The 17,541-nt window shown below is 41.4% G+C and overlaps 1 protein-coding gene across 1 annotated transcript in view; it reads right to left on the bottom strand.

Moving 5' to 3' along the window:
• The window catches only part of ZDHHC13 (zDHHC palmitoyltransferase 13), a 51,061-nt gene that overhangs the window by 5,076 nt on the left and 28,444 nt on the right, over nucleotides 1–17,541 (bottom strand). Inside the window, exons 9-15 of the mRNA XM_004418514.2 lie at nucleotides 16,857–16,990; nucleotides 13,111–13,211; nucleotides 7,580–7,704; nucleotides 6,655–6,717; nucleotides 5,879–5,972; nucleotides 4,105–4,188; nucleotides 199–356 (exon numbers count right to left, since the gene is read on the bottom strand). Coding sequence (XP_004418571.1) covers nucleotides 199–356; nucleotides 4,105–4,188; nucleotides 5,879–5,972; nucleotides 6,655–6,717; nucleotides 7,580–7,704; nucleotides 13,111–13,211; nucleotides 16,857–16,990 — 759 coding nt within the window. The remainder of the gene's footprint in view (nucleotides 1–198; nucleotides 357–4,104; nucleotides 4,189–5,878; nucleotides 5,973–6,654; nucleotides 6,718–7,579; nucleotides 7,705–13,110; nucleotides 13,212–16,856; nucleotides 16,991–17,541) is intronic.

The raw sequence follows: 17,541 nt of genomic DNA on the forward strand, positions 1-17,541 counted from the left end.
AGAGTATACAGGGATTATTATCCCCATTTTACAGACAAGGAAACTGAAATTCAAGAGTCAAATGACATGCCTAGACCCAAAGACTAAGTGATAGAGGTGGAACTAGAATCTAAGTCTTCTGAATTAAAATTCAAGTCTTTCTACCTTACTACAGGCTACTGGAAATTTTATTCAAAGGCATTATAAGAGAAAAAATACCTGAAAGAGTTGATTTAATAATAAAATTGTTGACCATGAGAAATGGAAAGTTGCCAGCATGAAGATATATAAAACCCAAGGAGAACAGGCCACAATCTGATTAAGGTAGGTCCACAGTCCATCTTCTCTGAAGGTTGTGGCACAATGATTCGACCAATCTGTGAATTCACAAAAAATGAAGCCATTATTTAAAAAGGCAACAAACTAGTGATCATTTTTCAAGAAGATACAATCACTGCAGTTCTATTTAGGGAAAAGAGAAAGCAAGACATAATGGCACAGATCAGAACTCCACTTTAAGATTTGATCTTCCAAATGCCGGCACAACTAACAAAGATGAAAAAATGGTCCCTGACTGTTAGTCAAGGCTATGATAACACTGCATCGGCAGTTGGCAGTGATGGCATAAAAGCAAAAAAGGTCCATAAAATCATCACTAAAATCAGCATACTCAGCATAAAATGCTCTGCCCAGAACTGTTCAAAGACTTGACAACTGAGAACGATTATATTTAATAAATATTTGTCTTAGGAAATTCTCTATCTTATTCATGTTATAGCAAGATATAGATCGGTTATAGAACTGAATATAAACTCTTATTAAAGGTTCAGATCAACAGGCCACTGCTGCAGGCACAGGAAACCCGATAAGCACCCAGATACCACTGGAACCTCACAGCATGCAGTTACTGGGTGTACTTCTGCACTTGCACCATACGTTATCCTGCAAAGGGAGAGAGCTCAGGCGAAAGAATCCACGACAGACACCTCCAAGAAATGACGAGGGAGCAAGATTCATATGGTCGCAGCTCCGTTTCTCCCCAGAACATCTATTTACAGGCCAAGTAAAAGAGAGGACTTCATTACAGGCTTCATGATACTGACCCCTCCCCCATGCAGCTAAGAGCAGCAGTAAGAAGACAGGTAAGAAGCAGCAGAAACAAGGGAGCAGATCTTCAAGGTTATGTAAAGCCAACGACTTCTACAGGCATCACGACCATTCATAGAGGGCAAATTGTTTTTGAAATGAGAATTCTGTAGATGTGCACCTTGAGGTTTCATAAACGCCTCTGACAGTAAGAGCTTTAGACATTTTCCCAAAGCAGGACTTCAGAGCTCCTGAGAAAGGAAATGAGTCCATGACTTTACTACCAACTGGCTGTCCATTTCAGTCCTAAAATCTGTTCTTTTCTTTCCTCTGAGTGTCATTTGATTCCCAACCATCTTTCATGAATATATGCCAGAAGCATTTGAAAAGCAATCATCACAGAGTAACAATCAAGGTAACCAGTTAAGGCAAATTACACTCCCTTTAGAGCTTCTCATTAGGACAGCAAAGATAGATGCATCCCCTGTACCTGATATGACAAAAAAGAATAATTTCCACCAGCAGGCAAAGAAAACAGTTGCTGAGTGGGAAGAAGATCTGCTTTCTTTCCGCTTATGGATTTCTACTGCTCTCTTCTGGTAACGTTTTTGATAACACAGCATGACCTCAAACTGAAGTTTTCATAGGACGGATTTCAGATTTAATATCAAAATATGGCTGCAAATGGGCATGTACATTATCTTATGCAATATAATACTTCAATTATGTACTAATAATACATTCTTATCAAGTGGTCATTGGCTAATGATAGACCTCGTACTGTTCCGAGTCAATCGTTTTCATCTTTAGATAGCTCTGACAGTTACGGAGTTCCTCCTGACAGTGATCTAAAATCTTTCTCCCTGTAACTTGTAGGATGCTGACACTTTCTCAGTTACTTACTGTCCACCCTGAAAACAGACCCCAAAAAAGATGAAATGCACGGAGGCTGTGCAGAGCCAGAAGTAGCTACAACTGGATCACACGGTGGGGAGGGTACAGAGCAGGACTATAGTAATGGGAGCATTAATAGTAACAAAGAAGGTGGGATGAGTGAGGCCTCATTAGAAAAATGAAGCACAAGTTCATTTCTCCTGTCTGTGAAATGATAAATGACACGACATCTTCATTCAATGTAAAGAAATATTGTCAGAATATAAATGGGATAAAAGTAACAAAATACGTGTAGCTAGCCTACACAGTTGTAAGTGAACGTAAGGTGGGACTGTTCCTAAGAAACAAAACATAATATAAAAATTGGTTCAGAGCCAGAGAATAAAGACAAAGAGGAGGGAAGAACCAACGCATGTACTGAGACAGCAACTTGGAAAGACTGAACATGATGGAAAATTACTTCTGTCCTTATCAGTACAGTCTTATGCTGGACATAGACACCAAACAAAGGTGACTATTTTTAGTGGAGGGAGAGACAAGAGTGGTGTAGAATCTGGCTCCTTTCCCTCAGGATCCAGTCCAAGGGACAAGTTGGTCCATGGGCCAGCTTAAAAAGGTTTTCCAGGAATATGTTTTATTGTCAGCCTTAAAAGGGCAGCTCTTTTCAACAGAAAGAAGCACTGTCAGAAACTCTTTTATTTCTTACACCACAGGACATAATCTAAGAGGTTTTAAAGTTCCGATGCTCAGGAGTACTGACGGCCTTTAACAAGAACTGGGATCACGGATCACAACCTTCTGACTACGAGATCCATTCGAGAAGGTGACAGTTACACTGAGCTACAAAAGCATTCCCTAGTGATCAGACAAGCAAGGCGTCAGGTGGGAAAGGCCTGACAAGGTAACTGAAGCCCTCTCCACACCTATGGCAGGACAAAAACAGACCATTTCACATAGAGATTAATTAACAACCTCTAAAAATGAAAGCCCAAACAAAAACCAACTTATAATACTGGATGTTTCTGGGAAGGGAAACTGAGAGGCTTAGGCGGAAGTATCTTTCAAAAACTAAAGAAAATTTAAAGTAAAGAAAGCCAGCGGGTGGGGGGGTAGGGAGAGGTGGGGCTTGGGATGCTAAGTGAAAAAGAAAAAAATGTAGGAAAAAAACTTTCCAACGTCTTCTTGAACCATTCCAGATTTTAGCTCAAGTAACAAACTAGTATTTAGTATTCTACTGGCAAAATCCAAGACTTGAGCATGACTATAACAGGAGGGTGGATGGAAACAGGTTAGTAGTGAAGCCTCTGCCTCCAGAGTCAATTCTCCACAAGCCTTCAAAATACGTAAATAATAAAAAGTTAAACAAATAAAGTCAAAATAGATAAACAACAAGAATTCTAAGTTTTTCTAGTTAAGTAGCCTATTCCAAGGTTTGAAAAGCATAGTCACGCAATTCTCAACAGCTACCAAAATCCTTCTTGCTTCCATGTAAACCCTGTTCCTCTTAGCCAACCCCCTTGGAACCGCTGGATGTCACTCCCACGTGAGACCTCCAGACGCCCTTTGATGCTGCTACTGAAAAGTCACCTTCCCCTCTCGGCGACGCAGAATAAGCGATCTAATGTCTTCTTCCAAGTTATTATTTCCATCTTTTCAATGACTGTTACAGTTTTCCCATGAGTTCTATGTTGTGACTGGATATTTATCAAACGGCATGTGCTTTCAGAGTTCTGTTCCTTAATTACTGTGACAACCTTCCCCCGCCCCCAACCTCTCCACCCAACCATTCTTTTTTTCCTGTTTTATTTGCTTATCAATTCCCTTGCTTTGTACTTGAGCAGCTGATTTTTCCTCACTTCACTGGGGGATAAATCTGCACTTGCCTTAGATGAACTTGTCTTTCTGATCACTTCTCAAATCCATCAAGGCCACTTTAGAGCACAATCTCTTCCAAAGTACTGACGACTACCCTCCTCCAGCATTTCCTGCAGCACCCCACGGCTGAGTCTTAGAGGCATCCGTTTCATTTTTATTAGGGGTATAGTTTATAACCACCCGGCCAGAATGTGACATACGAGAGTTTACAGGGAAAAGTGTACGTAGGTGTGGGTGCGTGAGCTTGTTGTGAGAAAAATTTATACTTACAGATGAAAGATTCATATATAATCCAGTCACACACGATGGAAAGGAAAAATAAGAAGAATATGTAATAGTGATGGTTGCCAAAACCTAACCAAAAAGAAAAACAACATATTTAATACTTTGTTACAATGATCTTCCAGATCAAGACCTTATTAACCACCTTCCTGTCAAAAGCCTTCACTAAAGTAAAAAAGAGAGAAGCTGTTGCTTTGCTTTTAGATACCACTAAACCAAAACCAAACAGCTCTGATATGTCCTGGTCAACTGTCCATGTTAACTGAACTAACTTTAATTCATGACTTATCTGAAAGAAGACACGGTTTTCGAATAGAACAAAGGCTTTACTAAGCCCATATAGCTCTAGGATGGCCTTTGTCGTGTCGGAGGAAGGGGAGAGGGCAGGATTTTGGGTGAATCACAGCGTGTCTCTTCCTTCCTTCATGTAATAAGTTTATATAAGTACAACTGCTGGACATCAAGGATTGACCTGAGCATGGGAGCAGAGAAAACAAATCTGCGCAGCAGCACTACACAGACACGTTGCAGGAGACTGGACACAGCAAAAGCGGGGCACAGTGCAGCCTGAGAAAGGCCTACAGCAGTGAGGCAGGGGTGAGGGTGCCCAGCAACCAAGCCCACTGCTGTACGTGCTGCCCTCTTGATGCTGGCGATGGGAGCATTTTGACGTTAATGGCACAAAAGCTCCTCAGATAGCATGACGTTCCCACCTTCTCTGGAGGCAGCAAAGCCCCGCAGAAGCAGCAGCACCCTGTGGAGTCAGGAGACCTAGGTCTACAAATGACTATCTGTGTGAGTAGACGTACGCTGTTTAACTTCTCTGATCCAGTGTTCTTACTTGTCATATGGGGATCATATCTCTTCTGTCTACTTCACAGGCCTGTGGCAACCAAACAGGCTGATGTATGTGGAAACACTACGTTAAATGCAGTGTGATAAAAACATATGGGCTCACTACTATTGTTTTTCCACTGCCATTCAAAGCTGCCTGTTATAATGCCAATCATCTCATCTTTATTGTGGGATGGGGTCCATAAAGCTTGGGATCCCAGCAATTATGTCTCCGTCTGTTCTTCAGGACCAGTGGAGAACATCAAAATACACCGACAAAACCTATCTGAGCCGAGGCAGCCTTCTGTTCATCAAGATTATAAAAGCACATCCTCTCCAACGACCATAGTTCCTCCCAAGTTCCTCATAATAAACCCCTGGCTTTTACTGTGACAGCTCAGAGGAATGAGGACAAGGAACATTCCCTGGGTGGAAGGCAATGCCCAGATCTCTGCTGTCTCTGGTTCTAGCTCCTACCTGAGCTTGGAAGGAGGCAAGTAGAGAAGAAGAGTAAGAGACACAGCCACAAAACATGGTAAGATCATGGTATTCAGAGCAGGACACTGATACTACTAATGTGACCGCAAGCAAATAATTTTACCTTTTACATTTTTTTTAACTCTAAAATGGAGATAATAATACCAACATCATAGATGTGCTCTGATGATCAAATAGGATACTATATATGAAAGTGTCTGAAAATACTATACAATATACTGTCCTATACAAAATACTTTACAAATGACATTATTATTATCAACATCGACAATCAGTTTTCCAAAAGTATTATACCATAGAGATGATTCTCTGACAAGGAAGAGCTACAAAATGGACCCCTTGGATACCTCTCCACTTTTCTTATAAGTCCCACACGTAACTAAACATAAGCTTAACTTCGCAGTGGAAACTGAGAAATTCACTTTCTCACCGATGCACCGTCCAGTCCACAGGCAGTGTTGATCGTATCGAGCCACACAGGAGTTGCACACATGGCAGTGGAGTGACCTTAATGGCTTCCTTATCTAAATGGGCAATTAAGAGAGGCCTAAGCAAAATTCAGGGTTTCAAAGTGGTAACAAATCACAAGCAAAATTTTATTCCTAAATCATAAAGACACTGGCACAAATAATCCTAAATAGATCACCAATTCACATGGAGGCTCTGGAATGCCTTAGCAATACTTACTTCCACACATCTATTTTGATTAGGCCATCACTAAAGGGGGTCTGAATTCCAGAGCCTACTGACACTGACTAAGGGGAAATGAGGCACTACCACCCAGCAGAATGAGCACTGGAATAAGAGAGAGGAAACCCGAGTCACATTTCTGCTCTGCCAATAATCTGGGGAAGGTTCCTTTAGGCCATGATTCCTTGATTGCAAAATGAGAGGTTTCACTGAGTGGCTTCCAGGGTGATCATGAGCCTCTGACTCCCAGTGAGCTCTAATGTACGCCTCATGGCAGGAAAAAGCCAACAAACACAGAGAGAGATTTAACCACAGGCAACTGCAAGAGATTACAAACATCACGCTCCCATATGGTCAAGGCAGAAAACTGTTCTGGCAGCAATGCAAAATGAGAACCTGGTGAAAACAAAGGTGTATAAACATACCATGAAGATTTGACAAGCGCTTACATGAGCAACGTAACCAAGAATTTGCTTTTACTATGGGAAAAAAATCATAAAGAAAAGACTCACTCACAAGACATGATGTACAAAATGTCCTGAAGTCCAGACAGCCTGTCTCTGCAAGGGTGATGATGTTCTGAAAGACAGGAAGTTTGACCTCACGTTTACGTTTCATTGGGGAACGTATAACGCACAGTTATATACAATTCGCACAGCCCTCTCTCTGAACTGAGGTAGCTAGAAAAGCAATTTGGAAGACTTGCCACTAAATCATTCTGTGCTTAAAATAATGTGACTTTTCAAGGCTGCATTTTCAACCATAGCCAATAAACTAGAATGCACAAAAATTACACCCCTCCTTCTCTCCATGAACAGCAATCATCTCCCAGTTATAATCTGCTGGAGAAAAATAAATACATACATATACACTCATCAAAAAGAAACAAAAGCCATCAGTATACATCAAAACTGGTGCTTATAAGCACCCAGGGCTCAGTCTTTCAGGAACACTGGTGTTAGGTAACAAAGATGACGACTCTCTCCCCAACTGCTAAATATTCATGAGCAACGCAGACACGCCAAGTCACCTGACAACTCACATCTGAGGAACAGAAGGGGCACCTTCTCAGTCAGTCGGGGGGACTCCTGCCTAGTTACCCTCCCTGTGTTAAATTGAAGCTAAATGATCATTATCTAAGTGTTACCATAAACAAGGAGGAGCTCCTATCTGCTAGCAGAAATCACATCTGACAAAGTCTTGGTGGGGTTCTACTTTAACAGAAAACAAAAATATTTCTTAAAACTTTCATAAAATAAATGAAACAGCATGACAGGGGAGAACTCTCCTTTGCTGATTTAAGCATTCCACGTTTACGCTGCACCTATTAGGTGCCAGGCACTAGAGACGCAGCCAGGACAGAAACCAACATGGCTATGACCCTCTGAAGTTCACATACCCTCCCAAGGAAAAAATCAGTAGCATCACAAAGAAGGCTCACCGTTTTCCTTTCTTCTTCAGAAGTCTTAGTGAAGCCTGGATCGGTTGCCCAAGTCTTGTAGAAAAAGTAGAGGAAGCCTGCTATGCTGAGAAGGAAAGCAAAATAGAAAGGGGTGCCTGCTACATGTTAAAGCCAAGTTAAGGAACGTATCAGACTTCCATTAAGAAGAGCATAATTATGACGTAAGCAAGTTTCATAACTGGGGCCTAAGAATCTCCCTTCTCTGCATTCTATCCTCACCTTCCCTTACGTACACACATCCCTGCCCCTAAATGTTATGTTTGGGGGCCCCATCCCATGTTCTGATCCTACTGGAACTTGCTCACTGTTGGCTAATAATTAATCCCTCCTCATTAGTTGAAACGCACAGGAAGTACTGACAGGAATAGTTGCAATATATGAAGAACATCCTGAAGACTGAAAAACATTTAAGATCCAAATAGATTAATCTCTAATGGTGTAACTGCGGCTCTCCTGTGACCAGCTAAAAAAAATATTTTCTGGTCATTTTAACAAAATCATTCCAAGAAACAAGCCACTTGGTTCAGAGATTCCAACTAAAACTATTTCCCTATATATTAGATAAATACTTTCAAAAATTTTCTACTGGAAAGTTTACTACCTAATCCTTGTAAGTGTATTAGCAAGAGTCAATTGAGAAACACACCAAAGAAACTGTTCTCCCTGCAAAGTGATTATAAATCAAACACTATTTGGGAAAGCAGATACTATGGATAAATTAAGATAAAAAGTGTTTCCAGGATAAACATTACCTGCTTTGAAATGTTTTTGAAGTGGTACAAATTCTTTGTATGAAAAGTAAAAATCCCCTCCAGGGAAAGAAAAAAGAACGTGCAGTAACAAACTAATACACCAGGAGTAAACCAATTCTCCCGGCCCGATTCAAATCATTACTGACACAGTAACTTCCAAAGTGTTGCCAAGTGGTCTTCTGCCAAAACTCAGAGTGGAAAAGATGGCCATAAAGTAGACCCTAAACCCTTGCTATCCCAAGTGTGGTCCAGGGACCCACATCAGCGGCTCTCCCTGGGAGCTTGTTAGAAAGGCAGAACTCAGACCTCACTCCAGCCCCACAGAACCAGACTCTGGAATTTAACAAGACCCCCAGGGGATCCACACACACATTACAGTTTCAGGAGCACTGCTCTAACCCACAAAACGCAGCAAACCCCATCTGGTTCAAGTAGACAAGAACAAATCTTGTTGGTTTAGTTAATCAGTTTACCTGCAGATGGGCCTGGCTTTGTGAAAGAGATAGGGTCCAGAAAAGTGGTATGAAACTGAGTTTTAATGAATAAAGCTTACTTAGAATGAATCAGGAAGAACACTATTAAAGAGTACACAGGTGAAGGAGCTGGCCCAGTGGCACAGGGGTTAAAGTTCCACATGCTCCGCTTTGGCGTCTCGGGTTCATGGGTTTGGATCCTGGGCACAGACCTACACCACTCATCAAGACATGCTGTGGTAGTGACCCACATACAAAATAGAGGAAGACTGTCACAGATGTTAGCTCAGGGCCAATCTTCCTCACCAAAAAAAAAAAAAAAAAGTACATAGATCAAGACCTTTTGCTAAAGGATCACATCCCCATAAAATTGTGATCAACACACAGGGCCGGCCCGGCGGCGGAATGGTTAAGTGTGCGCACTCTGCTGCAGCGGCCCGGGGTTCGGATCTTGGGCGCGCACCAACGTACCGCTTGTCAAGCCATGCCGTGGCGGAGTCCCATATAAAAAGTGGAGGAAGATGGTCACCGATGTTAGCCCAGGGCCAGTCTTCCTCAGCAAAAAGAGGAACACTGGTGACAGACGTTAGCTCAGGGCTGATCTTCCTCACACACACACAAAAAATTGTGATCAACACACATGACACACTCTCAAAGCCACATTCGGTTGAATCATATGATGATCCTGCATGTTGAGCTGACTGTTGGGCTCCTGTTCTGAATAACTTTCAAAACCAGTCCGAGGAGAATAACTGGATTCTCTCTCCAAGTGAAGTGAATTGCACTATATCCCCTCACATAAAAGCAAACACCCCTTGCTTCCATGCCCTTTGTTCGTGTGGTTCATTGACCCCAAACGCTCCCACTTCCCCATCTACTTCTAAAACCACACTTTCAGGAAGTCCAAGTCCTACCCGCCTTCCAGACCTCACTTAGATTCTCCCTCCCCTGCCAGGTCTTTCCTGATCCCCTACAGAGGATTCTCTTCCCTTCCCTGAACCTAAGAACGCTTATTCAATGGCACTTAGAGCTGAGACGATAGTTGTTATAGACATGTCAGGGAGCTCGTGACCCTTCTGCAGTTAGAAAGTCTCTCAGTAGGGAGCTAAAATTGGCCTTTCTGGAACCTGACTGACTGGTTTTCGTTCTGCAGACCCTTCAGCTCCACACTTTGGATCTACACTAGAGCTGTCCTTTACAACCACCTGACAGAAGCTCAGTCCTCATTTGTGCACTACACTTCCATCGAGCGCCCATTCTATACAATGCACTGGCTTCCAGATGATAGCCATCCAAACACCTGAAACTAAAAGGCAGTGCTCACACCTCCAGGATAAGTGACAACACTGTTCCTTACACAACAGTCTTCTGGTCACGTTCCTCCGTCCGTGCTCCCGTCTGACCTTGTCTCTTTTAAAAGAACAGCAATGAAAACAGAGCAAACACACTTCAGGTGTGTGCTGCCAGTGCAGAGGACAGCGAGATTGCTGTTGTCCTCTGCTTGGACACTCAAATCCTCACACTGCTACTGGAGAACACACTGGCTTCCTTGACAGCTGCGTCACTACCCAGACCGTGCCTTTAGTCAATGCTCCTGTTCCTTCCCACTGGACCTGAAGCTACATCATCGTCACCACAACAGGTACTGGTACACACGGATTCTCTGAAACAGCACTTCCCACGTACTCATCCCTCTTACACTTAACTCGGTTAGCCACGGCCAGAATCACAAATGAACGCTCAGTGGTTCACCATTTCTTCCCTGAGTCTTCATCTTACCTCCAAAACCCTCAGTAAGGTCCTGTCTCTTTCACTCAATCCTGCCTCATAAAGGCCAAATACGTTACTTACTGAATATATAAAATGCACCAAAAGAACGTGATTGTCTGAGAAGCTAAACTAGAGCTGTTCTTAAAATGAATTTCAACATGGGGCCTTCTACTCAGATTTTGTTCCTAAGAGTAATTAATAATAACAAAATAACACGGATTATCTACAGAACGCCAATCACGCAGTGAGAACTCGGTCAGCACTTCACAGACATCGCAGCAGTCATCCTCGAAGCCGCCCACAAGCTCAGGACCATTATCCCCAATTGACAGGAAAACTGAGACTCGGTGAAATTCAGTAACTCCCAATGGGACAGAACTAGTATGAAAAAGAGCCAAAACGCCAACTCATTCTAATTCCAAAGACCATACTCCTTCCACAGGGCCCCAGCTCCTCTTCCCGTAAGGGACAAGGTGGCTGTAGAGCCCCACGCAATCCGGACTTGGCACCCTCAGACACTCGGGATGGGTCTGTGCAGGGCAGCACCTCAGTGCATACCCAGGGCAGTTCCAACAGCATCTAACATCCGGCTTGAAAAACACTGATCTGATGGCAAAGTGCGCCCCCTCCTGACTGACACGCCCTCACCAGCAGCAGGCTCATATGGGTGCCTCCATCAAACAGCTTTATGAGAGTTAAATACTCATCCTGTCAACTCCAGCATCTTGAGACTCTGTCTAGCTATGGAAATCAGCTCTTCTAATGCAATGGCATCTTCAGAAATATTGAACAGTTTATAGTTAAACTCAACTGAATACTAAGTTCTTTAATTGAGGTTTTCAAACTACAGCAGAGTTACATTTTTGTTAATATTGATTATGCACATTTGAAATAATTTAAAATAAAATCTATCTCACATTTTGTGCAAAATATGAAATAATGTGGGTGGCTCAAATTTTTAAAAATTCATCAAGAAACGCAATTTAAAAACTGCGTCTACCCACTGCCACATGGGTCGGTAAACAAAAATATCAGCCAGACCTTCTGAGTATCATGTCAATTACCCTAGAATTCACCAGGAACTTCTACAAGTGATTTTGATGAGTCCTGTGCTGTTATTTTATACACTCACGGTTACTTATAAAGTATTTTTATATCACATAATGATACTCCAAGTCTTACTAAGTGGTGGTAATAAGACTAGTGCTTAAAAATCTGCCCCTAAATCAGTAATTATGAGACAAAGGTTAGATGTAATAAAATCTTTTAAAAAAAGTCAAATGACCTCATTTAGATAAAGGAATCAGAAAAATATTAGAGATAATGCTCAGAATTAAAAAGCATCATTAAAGTAAAAACATGCTATAATGAAGGTACATGTGTGCACTCTGAGAACTCACAGGCCTCCCTCACTTTACGTTTATTCCGATGAAAAAATATTCTTGAACTGAGTGTATGCATCTCTCCCATAAGCACTGTTCTTTCTTTTCAAAAACGCCATTACAAGAAAGAGAAATAACACAGAACTTAAAGCAATATGCTTAAAGGTACATTTCCCTCCACCACATTCCTTCTTTTCCTACCCAGTAATGAAAGCAAGGCTAGCACGGCTTCCCAGGGACCTTGGAAGGGGAGAAGGGAGACTGCGAAGAGGTGGGAAGATGGAAAATTGGAGAAAATGCCTCCCTCCTAACAGGATCTATAAAAAGCTATAAAACAAGACATACTGCCACTCTCCACTTCTGGGTGACTGGATTTGACCAACCCTAAGAGCACAACACACCCCTAAGCTGGGCTTGGCCTGGGCCCTGCTCCTTGAGTGATAAACCTATGCCTTACATGAGCTTTTTGAAAAAAAAAAAAAAAAACAAAAAACCATGGGCTGCATCCATTAGTAGGCCATGAAAGAATTAAATGAGCTGTGACCAGCATTTTTCAACAAGGTAATAGAATAGGGTAAAATAACAAAATATCAGAGTAAAGCACATATTAAGAGTATTAACTTTTTTTACATATGTTTTGGGTGGCGATGTAAGTTTATTTTTACTGTGGATTGAGAATCACCGCCATGGCTAATAACACTGCACTAACCATTGCTGAGGGGACACATTTCCCCCAATAGCCCTCCCATACAGGCCATCTGGTACCCAGAAGATTTATTTATCAACTATAACTGCTGACCAAGTCAAACGGACTATCTGACCTTGAAGGGAATCTCAAGGCAATACAACAAATTTTTCTAAGTCCAAGTAGGACAATAATTCATCCCACTATTTCCTTCCTATGAGTAATAAATACTAGACACCTACTGTTTCCACAGTGTGCTCTGAGATTATTTCCAGAATTGAGTAGATTTTCAACATTAAACATCTTCAGCCAGAATCATTAAACGAATACAAAAGTGAGTTGCATTGCCTGGATCTCTTCTCATATCCAAATTTATAACAATGGCATTACTATTTTTTAAAGGCAAAATGAGATATGATATGCATTTACATTTAAGCTTGAAGGATATCAGGAAAGAATAAGATGAACCAAGTCACAAATATCCAAAAAATGGAACTTAGCAGAAAGACCGTCGGTAAGTACACAAGGCTCTTATACCCAAACAAGAACCTAAAAGAAAAAAGGATAAACATAAGCTGTTAGTGAAAACAAATATGATTCATATTAACTTTAGTTCTAAATTCCCTTAACTAATAATAATAATAATAATAATGATGATGATTCCCTTAAATAACTACAACACCCTACACTTACTGCGTGCTCACCATGTGCCACTTTCCATGTGGCAATAGAGTTATGTACCATCATCACCCCATTTTACAAACGAGAAAACTGAAGCACAAAGACTCTCAAGAAGTGAATATTCTAGTTCTTATAACTTATACATCATTTCATTCCTTTATATTACTTTATATTTTCAATGAACCTTTTTTATTTCTGTTGATATATCCTATTTGTATTTCTTTTTTTGGCATATCATATTTTCAAAACTCCAAAATGCAGAGATTTAAATCCTTAGAGATTCACCTTCACATTTAACAAGCTCTCTTCTAGAGGCTAGCAGTGTATTTCTGAAACATACAGATGCACTTTCATCTCACAACCAGCTTGAGAAGGAGACACTCTATTACATAAAAAGATACATAAAGGTAGGGCCGGCCCGGTGGTGCAGCGGTTAAGTGTGCGCGATCCATTTCGGCGGCCCAGGATTCACAGGTTCCCATCCCGGGCGCACACCAACACACCGCTTGTCAAGCCATGCTGTGGCGGCATCCCATATAAAGTAGAGGAAGATGGGCACAGATGTTAGCCCAGGGCCAATCTTCCTCACCAAAAAGAGGAGCATTGGCAACAGATGTTAGCTCAGGGCTGGTCTTCCTCACAAAGAGAAAAAAAGATACATAAGGCTACAAGTGGCACTAGTCATCAGAACACTAACCACCTTACTTGGGTAACAAGCAACTTGGAAGTCCACATATAACCTATTCAAATGCTTATACTGTAATTTCAAAAGAAAAAATCTCTCTTTTACATTGAATAATATAGTAAATCTATGCATGAATATAGTTTATTTGGATCTATTTTAAAATTTATACCAGGAAAAAACAATGGTTGATGATGGGTATGAAAAGGGTTTAAAAAAGCCATCAAGATCATAAGCATAACTATGATAAAGTAATATCTGAGAAGAACTAAAGATCCCAAACCTCAGGCACCCAGTATGCTGCCAGAACAGGCCAGACGGAGCACAGGCAAGCCCAGGGCGTGACCTGTCTGAGACGCTGCAGCAAAGACGCGTGTGACCGGATTAAGGAGTGCAGAGGACTACCTAACTTGTAAGAGCCTGCTACCATGACCTGTGTCCTTCTGACAGGCTCACATGGCAGGCTGCGTCCACAAGCAACCACCCCTGCAGCCTAATAACTGTAGAATTTTGCAGCTGCTTACCTCCATGAAATTGGGACTCTAGAGGAGTGGGGGAGAAAGGAAAGCAGCATAGATAAAGTTGCCATGTGCATTTGTCTCCTATTTGAATGTGGCCACACGCCAAGCCTAGCTAAGGAAGCCCTCAACTCACTGTCATCAAAAATAAACGTTTTCATATAAATTTTTTACAATGTGGGTTTCTACGAAATCAAAAAAATCTCAAATGCCACTATCCTAGGTAAGTAGATATTGCTAAGCCTTTGCTTTCTCTCTGAAAAAAAACCAAAAACCAAAAAAAGTGATGATTATGATTCCTGGTGATTTGGCTTGAAATTTATTTGGAGACTAAGTCAATCCAATTAGTGGAAAATGAATGAATATCTCCAAGTTACAAGTTTTCTGAATAGTAGATAATTTTAGGCATTTTGCTATTTTTCAGAAATTTGAGCTTTTACTTTACTTTTAAATTCTAATTCATTTCCAGCCAACTGTCCCGCTCTTAAGTGACCAAGTGGCAAGATTCCTCTAATACTTTGTTTTTTCTTATGACAAAAGGCGCATGCTTATTCCAGAAAATGCTGGCAAGCGAAAGAAGAGCACAGGAATACGCATGATCACACCCGGAGGAGAGCAACAGCGTACCTCCTTCCAGATCCTTTTCTAGGGACCATCATCACCACATTTTTCTTTCATTAAGTGAATGAGAATGTTCAACATGGCGTAGTGGCTAAGTGCACGCTCTCTGCTGCTGGCGACCCGGGTTCGGATCCCGGGCGCGCACCGACGCACCGCTTGTCAGGCCATGCTGTGGCAGCGTCCCATATAAAGTGGAGGAAGATGGGCACGGATGTTAGCCCAGGGCCAGTCTTCCTCAGCAAAAAAAGAGGAGGATAGGCATGGATGTTAGCTCAGGGCTGACCTTCCTCACAAAAAAAAAAAAAATGTTCAACAGGAGAGATAGGTTTCCTGCTTGTCTGGGTCATATATTCCAGGAAACAGTGATGACACGCTATGAAGAAAGTAAATCAGTGTGATGCAGCAGAGTTCGTCAGGAATGGCCTTACTAAGGAGACGGCACTGAAACTGAGGCCTGAACGCGGTCTCCAGATAAGCAAGGATGTGGTATCAGCCAAGGCCCTGGTGGGAATGAGTGTGATGTGTTCTAGAAACAGAAAGGAGCCTGGAGAGCAGTGAAGGGAAGAGAGGAAAAAGATGAAGTCAGAGCGGAGGGAATGAATTACATAACACCTCATAAGCAGGGAGTTGGGTTTCTGAGTATAAGGAAAAGCCACTGAAGGAGGGCTTTAAGCAGGGAGAAATGACAGAAATGGACATGCCTTTTAAAAGACCACCCCGATATAAGTGGGGATGAACTATAGGGGTAAGTGCTGAAGTCAGGACGCCAGTTAGGAGGCTGGGTCTAGGGTCTAGGGTGCCAGGTGAGGCGATGGAGAGAGCAGACCAATTGGAGGGAGAGCAGGAAGGACTTAGCAATGGGCTAGATGTGGGAAGTGAAGAGAAGGGAAGAAGTGAGGACGACAGTAATCCAAGGACGATACTCATTATTCACATGAGGAAACAGATGCCGTCTTACTAAGAAAGGGAAGCGAGAAGAAGAGATTGGGGTGTGACATGACTATTGAGTGCTGTGTGTCAGCCATGGTTCTAACCATTGTATATGTATTGACCATGAGGCAGGCATTGTCACAATTATCCTCATTTACAGATGAAGACATTGAGGCACACAGAGTTTATGTAAAGCAACTTATTCAAGGTCACACTGTAATGTGGTAAAGCTTGACCTGAACCCAGGCAATCTAACTCTTACCCACTGACTATACATAATCATGCATAAATATTTTCCTAAAAAGAGAACTATACCATAGTTACTATTTTATCTCCTATGACTTAATTAGCTTGTTTCAACTAAAAAACATTAAGAGCAAAAAATAACTAGCTTAAAATAAATTTAGATTTAGAAAAGGAAAAAACAAAATTTCTGAAAAACGGGCAAAAATGCTTCAGGATGCAAAATAGTTACAAAAATCTTCCCATTATTCACCAAAATTAACAATTCAAAAAGTGAGCTAGGATATTTATTTTCCACCAATTGCCAATTCAATCAAATTACGGGGTTGACCAATTTGCTTTCAGACAAATCATCTGCTACCAAAGCCCTTCTCTCCCACCACCCTGAGGATATTTCCACATGGTAATAAGTAACATTCATAGCTCAATAAAAATCTGTGATTCCAGCTAACTGACAATAAAAATAAGCAATCAAATTGGAAATTCAATAACCAGCCTTGCAAAGACTAGTATACACACCTTGGAAACAAAGATGTCAGAAAAAACAATGTTACTAGAAGACATCCTTTTAAAAGCCAAGAATCTGAATTGAAGTCCAGGATGTATCCAACAGCCCACATGGTAATCACACAAAGCATCAGCAGCAGGAAAAGCTATCAAGAGATGCAGAATTTCAGAACTTTATGGATTTTACCTCCTACGTATCTAATAATAATTAGTGTAATAGAAGAACCACCTCCTAAATATATAAAAACAATACAACGGCAGAACACAATTTTCTTCAAAATTGCTGATTGATAAATTTGAAGTTTGAGAAATTACAAATCTTAGAAACAATCTTTTAAAAGGCTTACATTTTAAAAACGTTGCTTAAACATATTTGTTTTGCTTTCCCCCCCTTCCAAGAAACAGCGGTCTTTTAGAAAAGTGCTAATGATAGCTCACATTTTAAAAAATAATTTCTTTCAAAAAGTATTACATGTCAGAAAGCATAAAGCAAGACAAAGGGACCACAGAAAAATCAACACACCCAAGACTTAATGAGGACAGTACAAGAGTTCCAACCTGGGCACCAGACGGTGCCATCCTCTAATAAAGAAAGTCAGAAGGAACAGGTCTGCAGAAAAGATGAGTTTAGTTTAGGGCATATGGAACTTTAGATGCCTATGGACATCTAGGAGAAATTCAGGACGCAGTCATAAAA

Source organism: Ceratotherium simum, chromosome 7, assembly GCF_057802395.1.
Source record: "Ceratotherium simum simum isolate JZ-2026a chromosome 7, ASM5780239v1, whole genome shotgun sequence".
Lineage (NCBI taxonomy): Eukaryota > Metazoa > Chordata > Mammalia > Perissodactyla > Rhinocerotidae > Ceratotherium > Ceratotherium simum.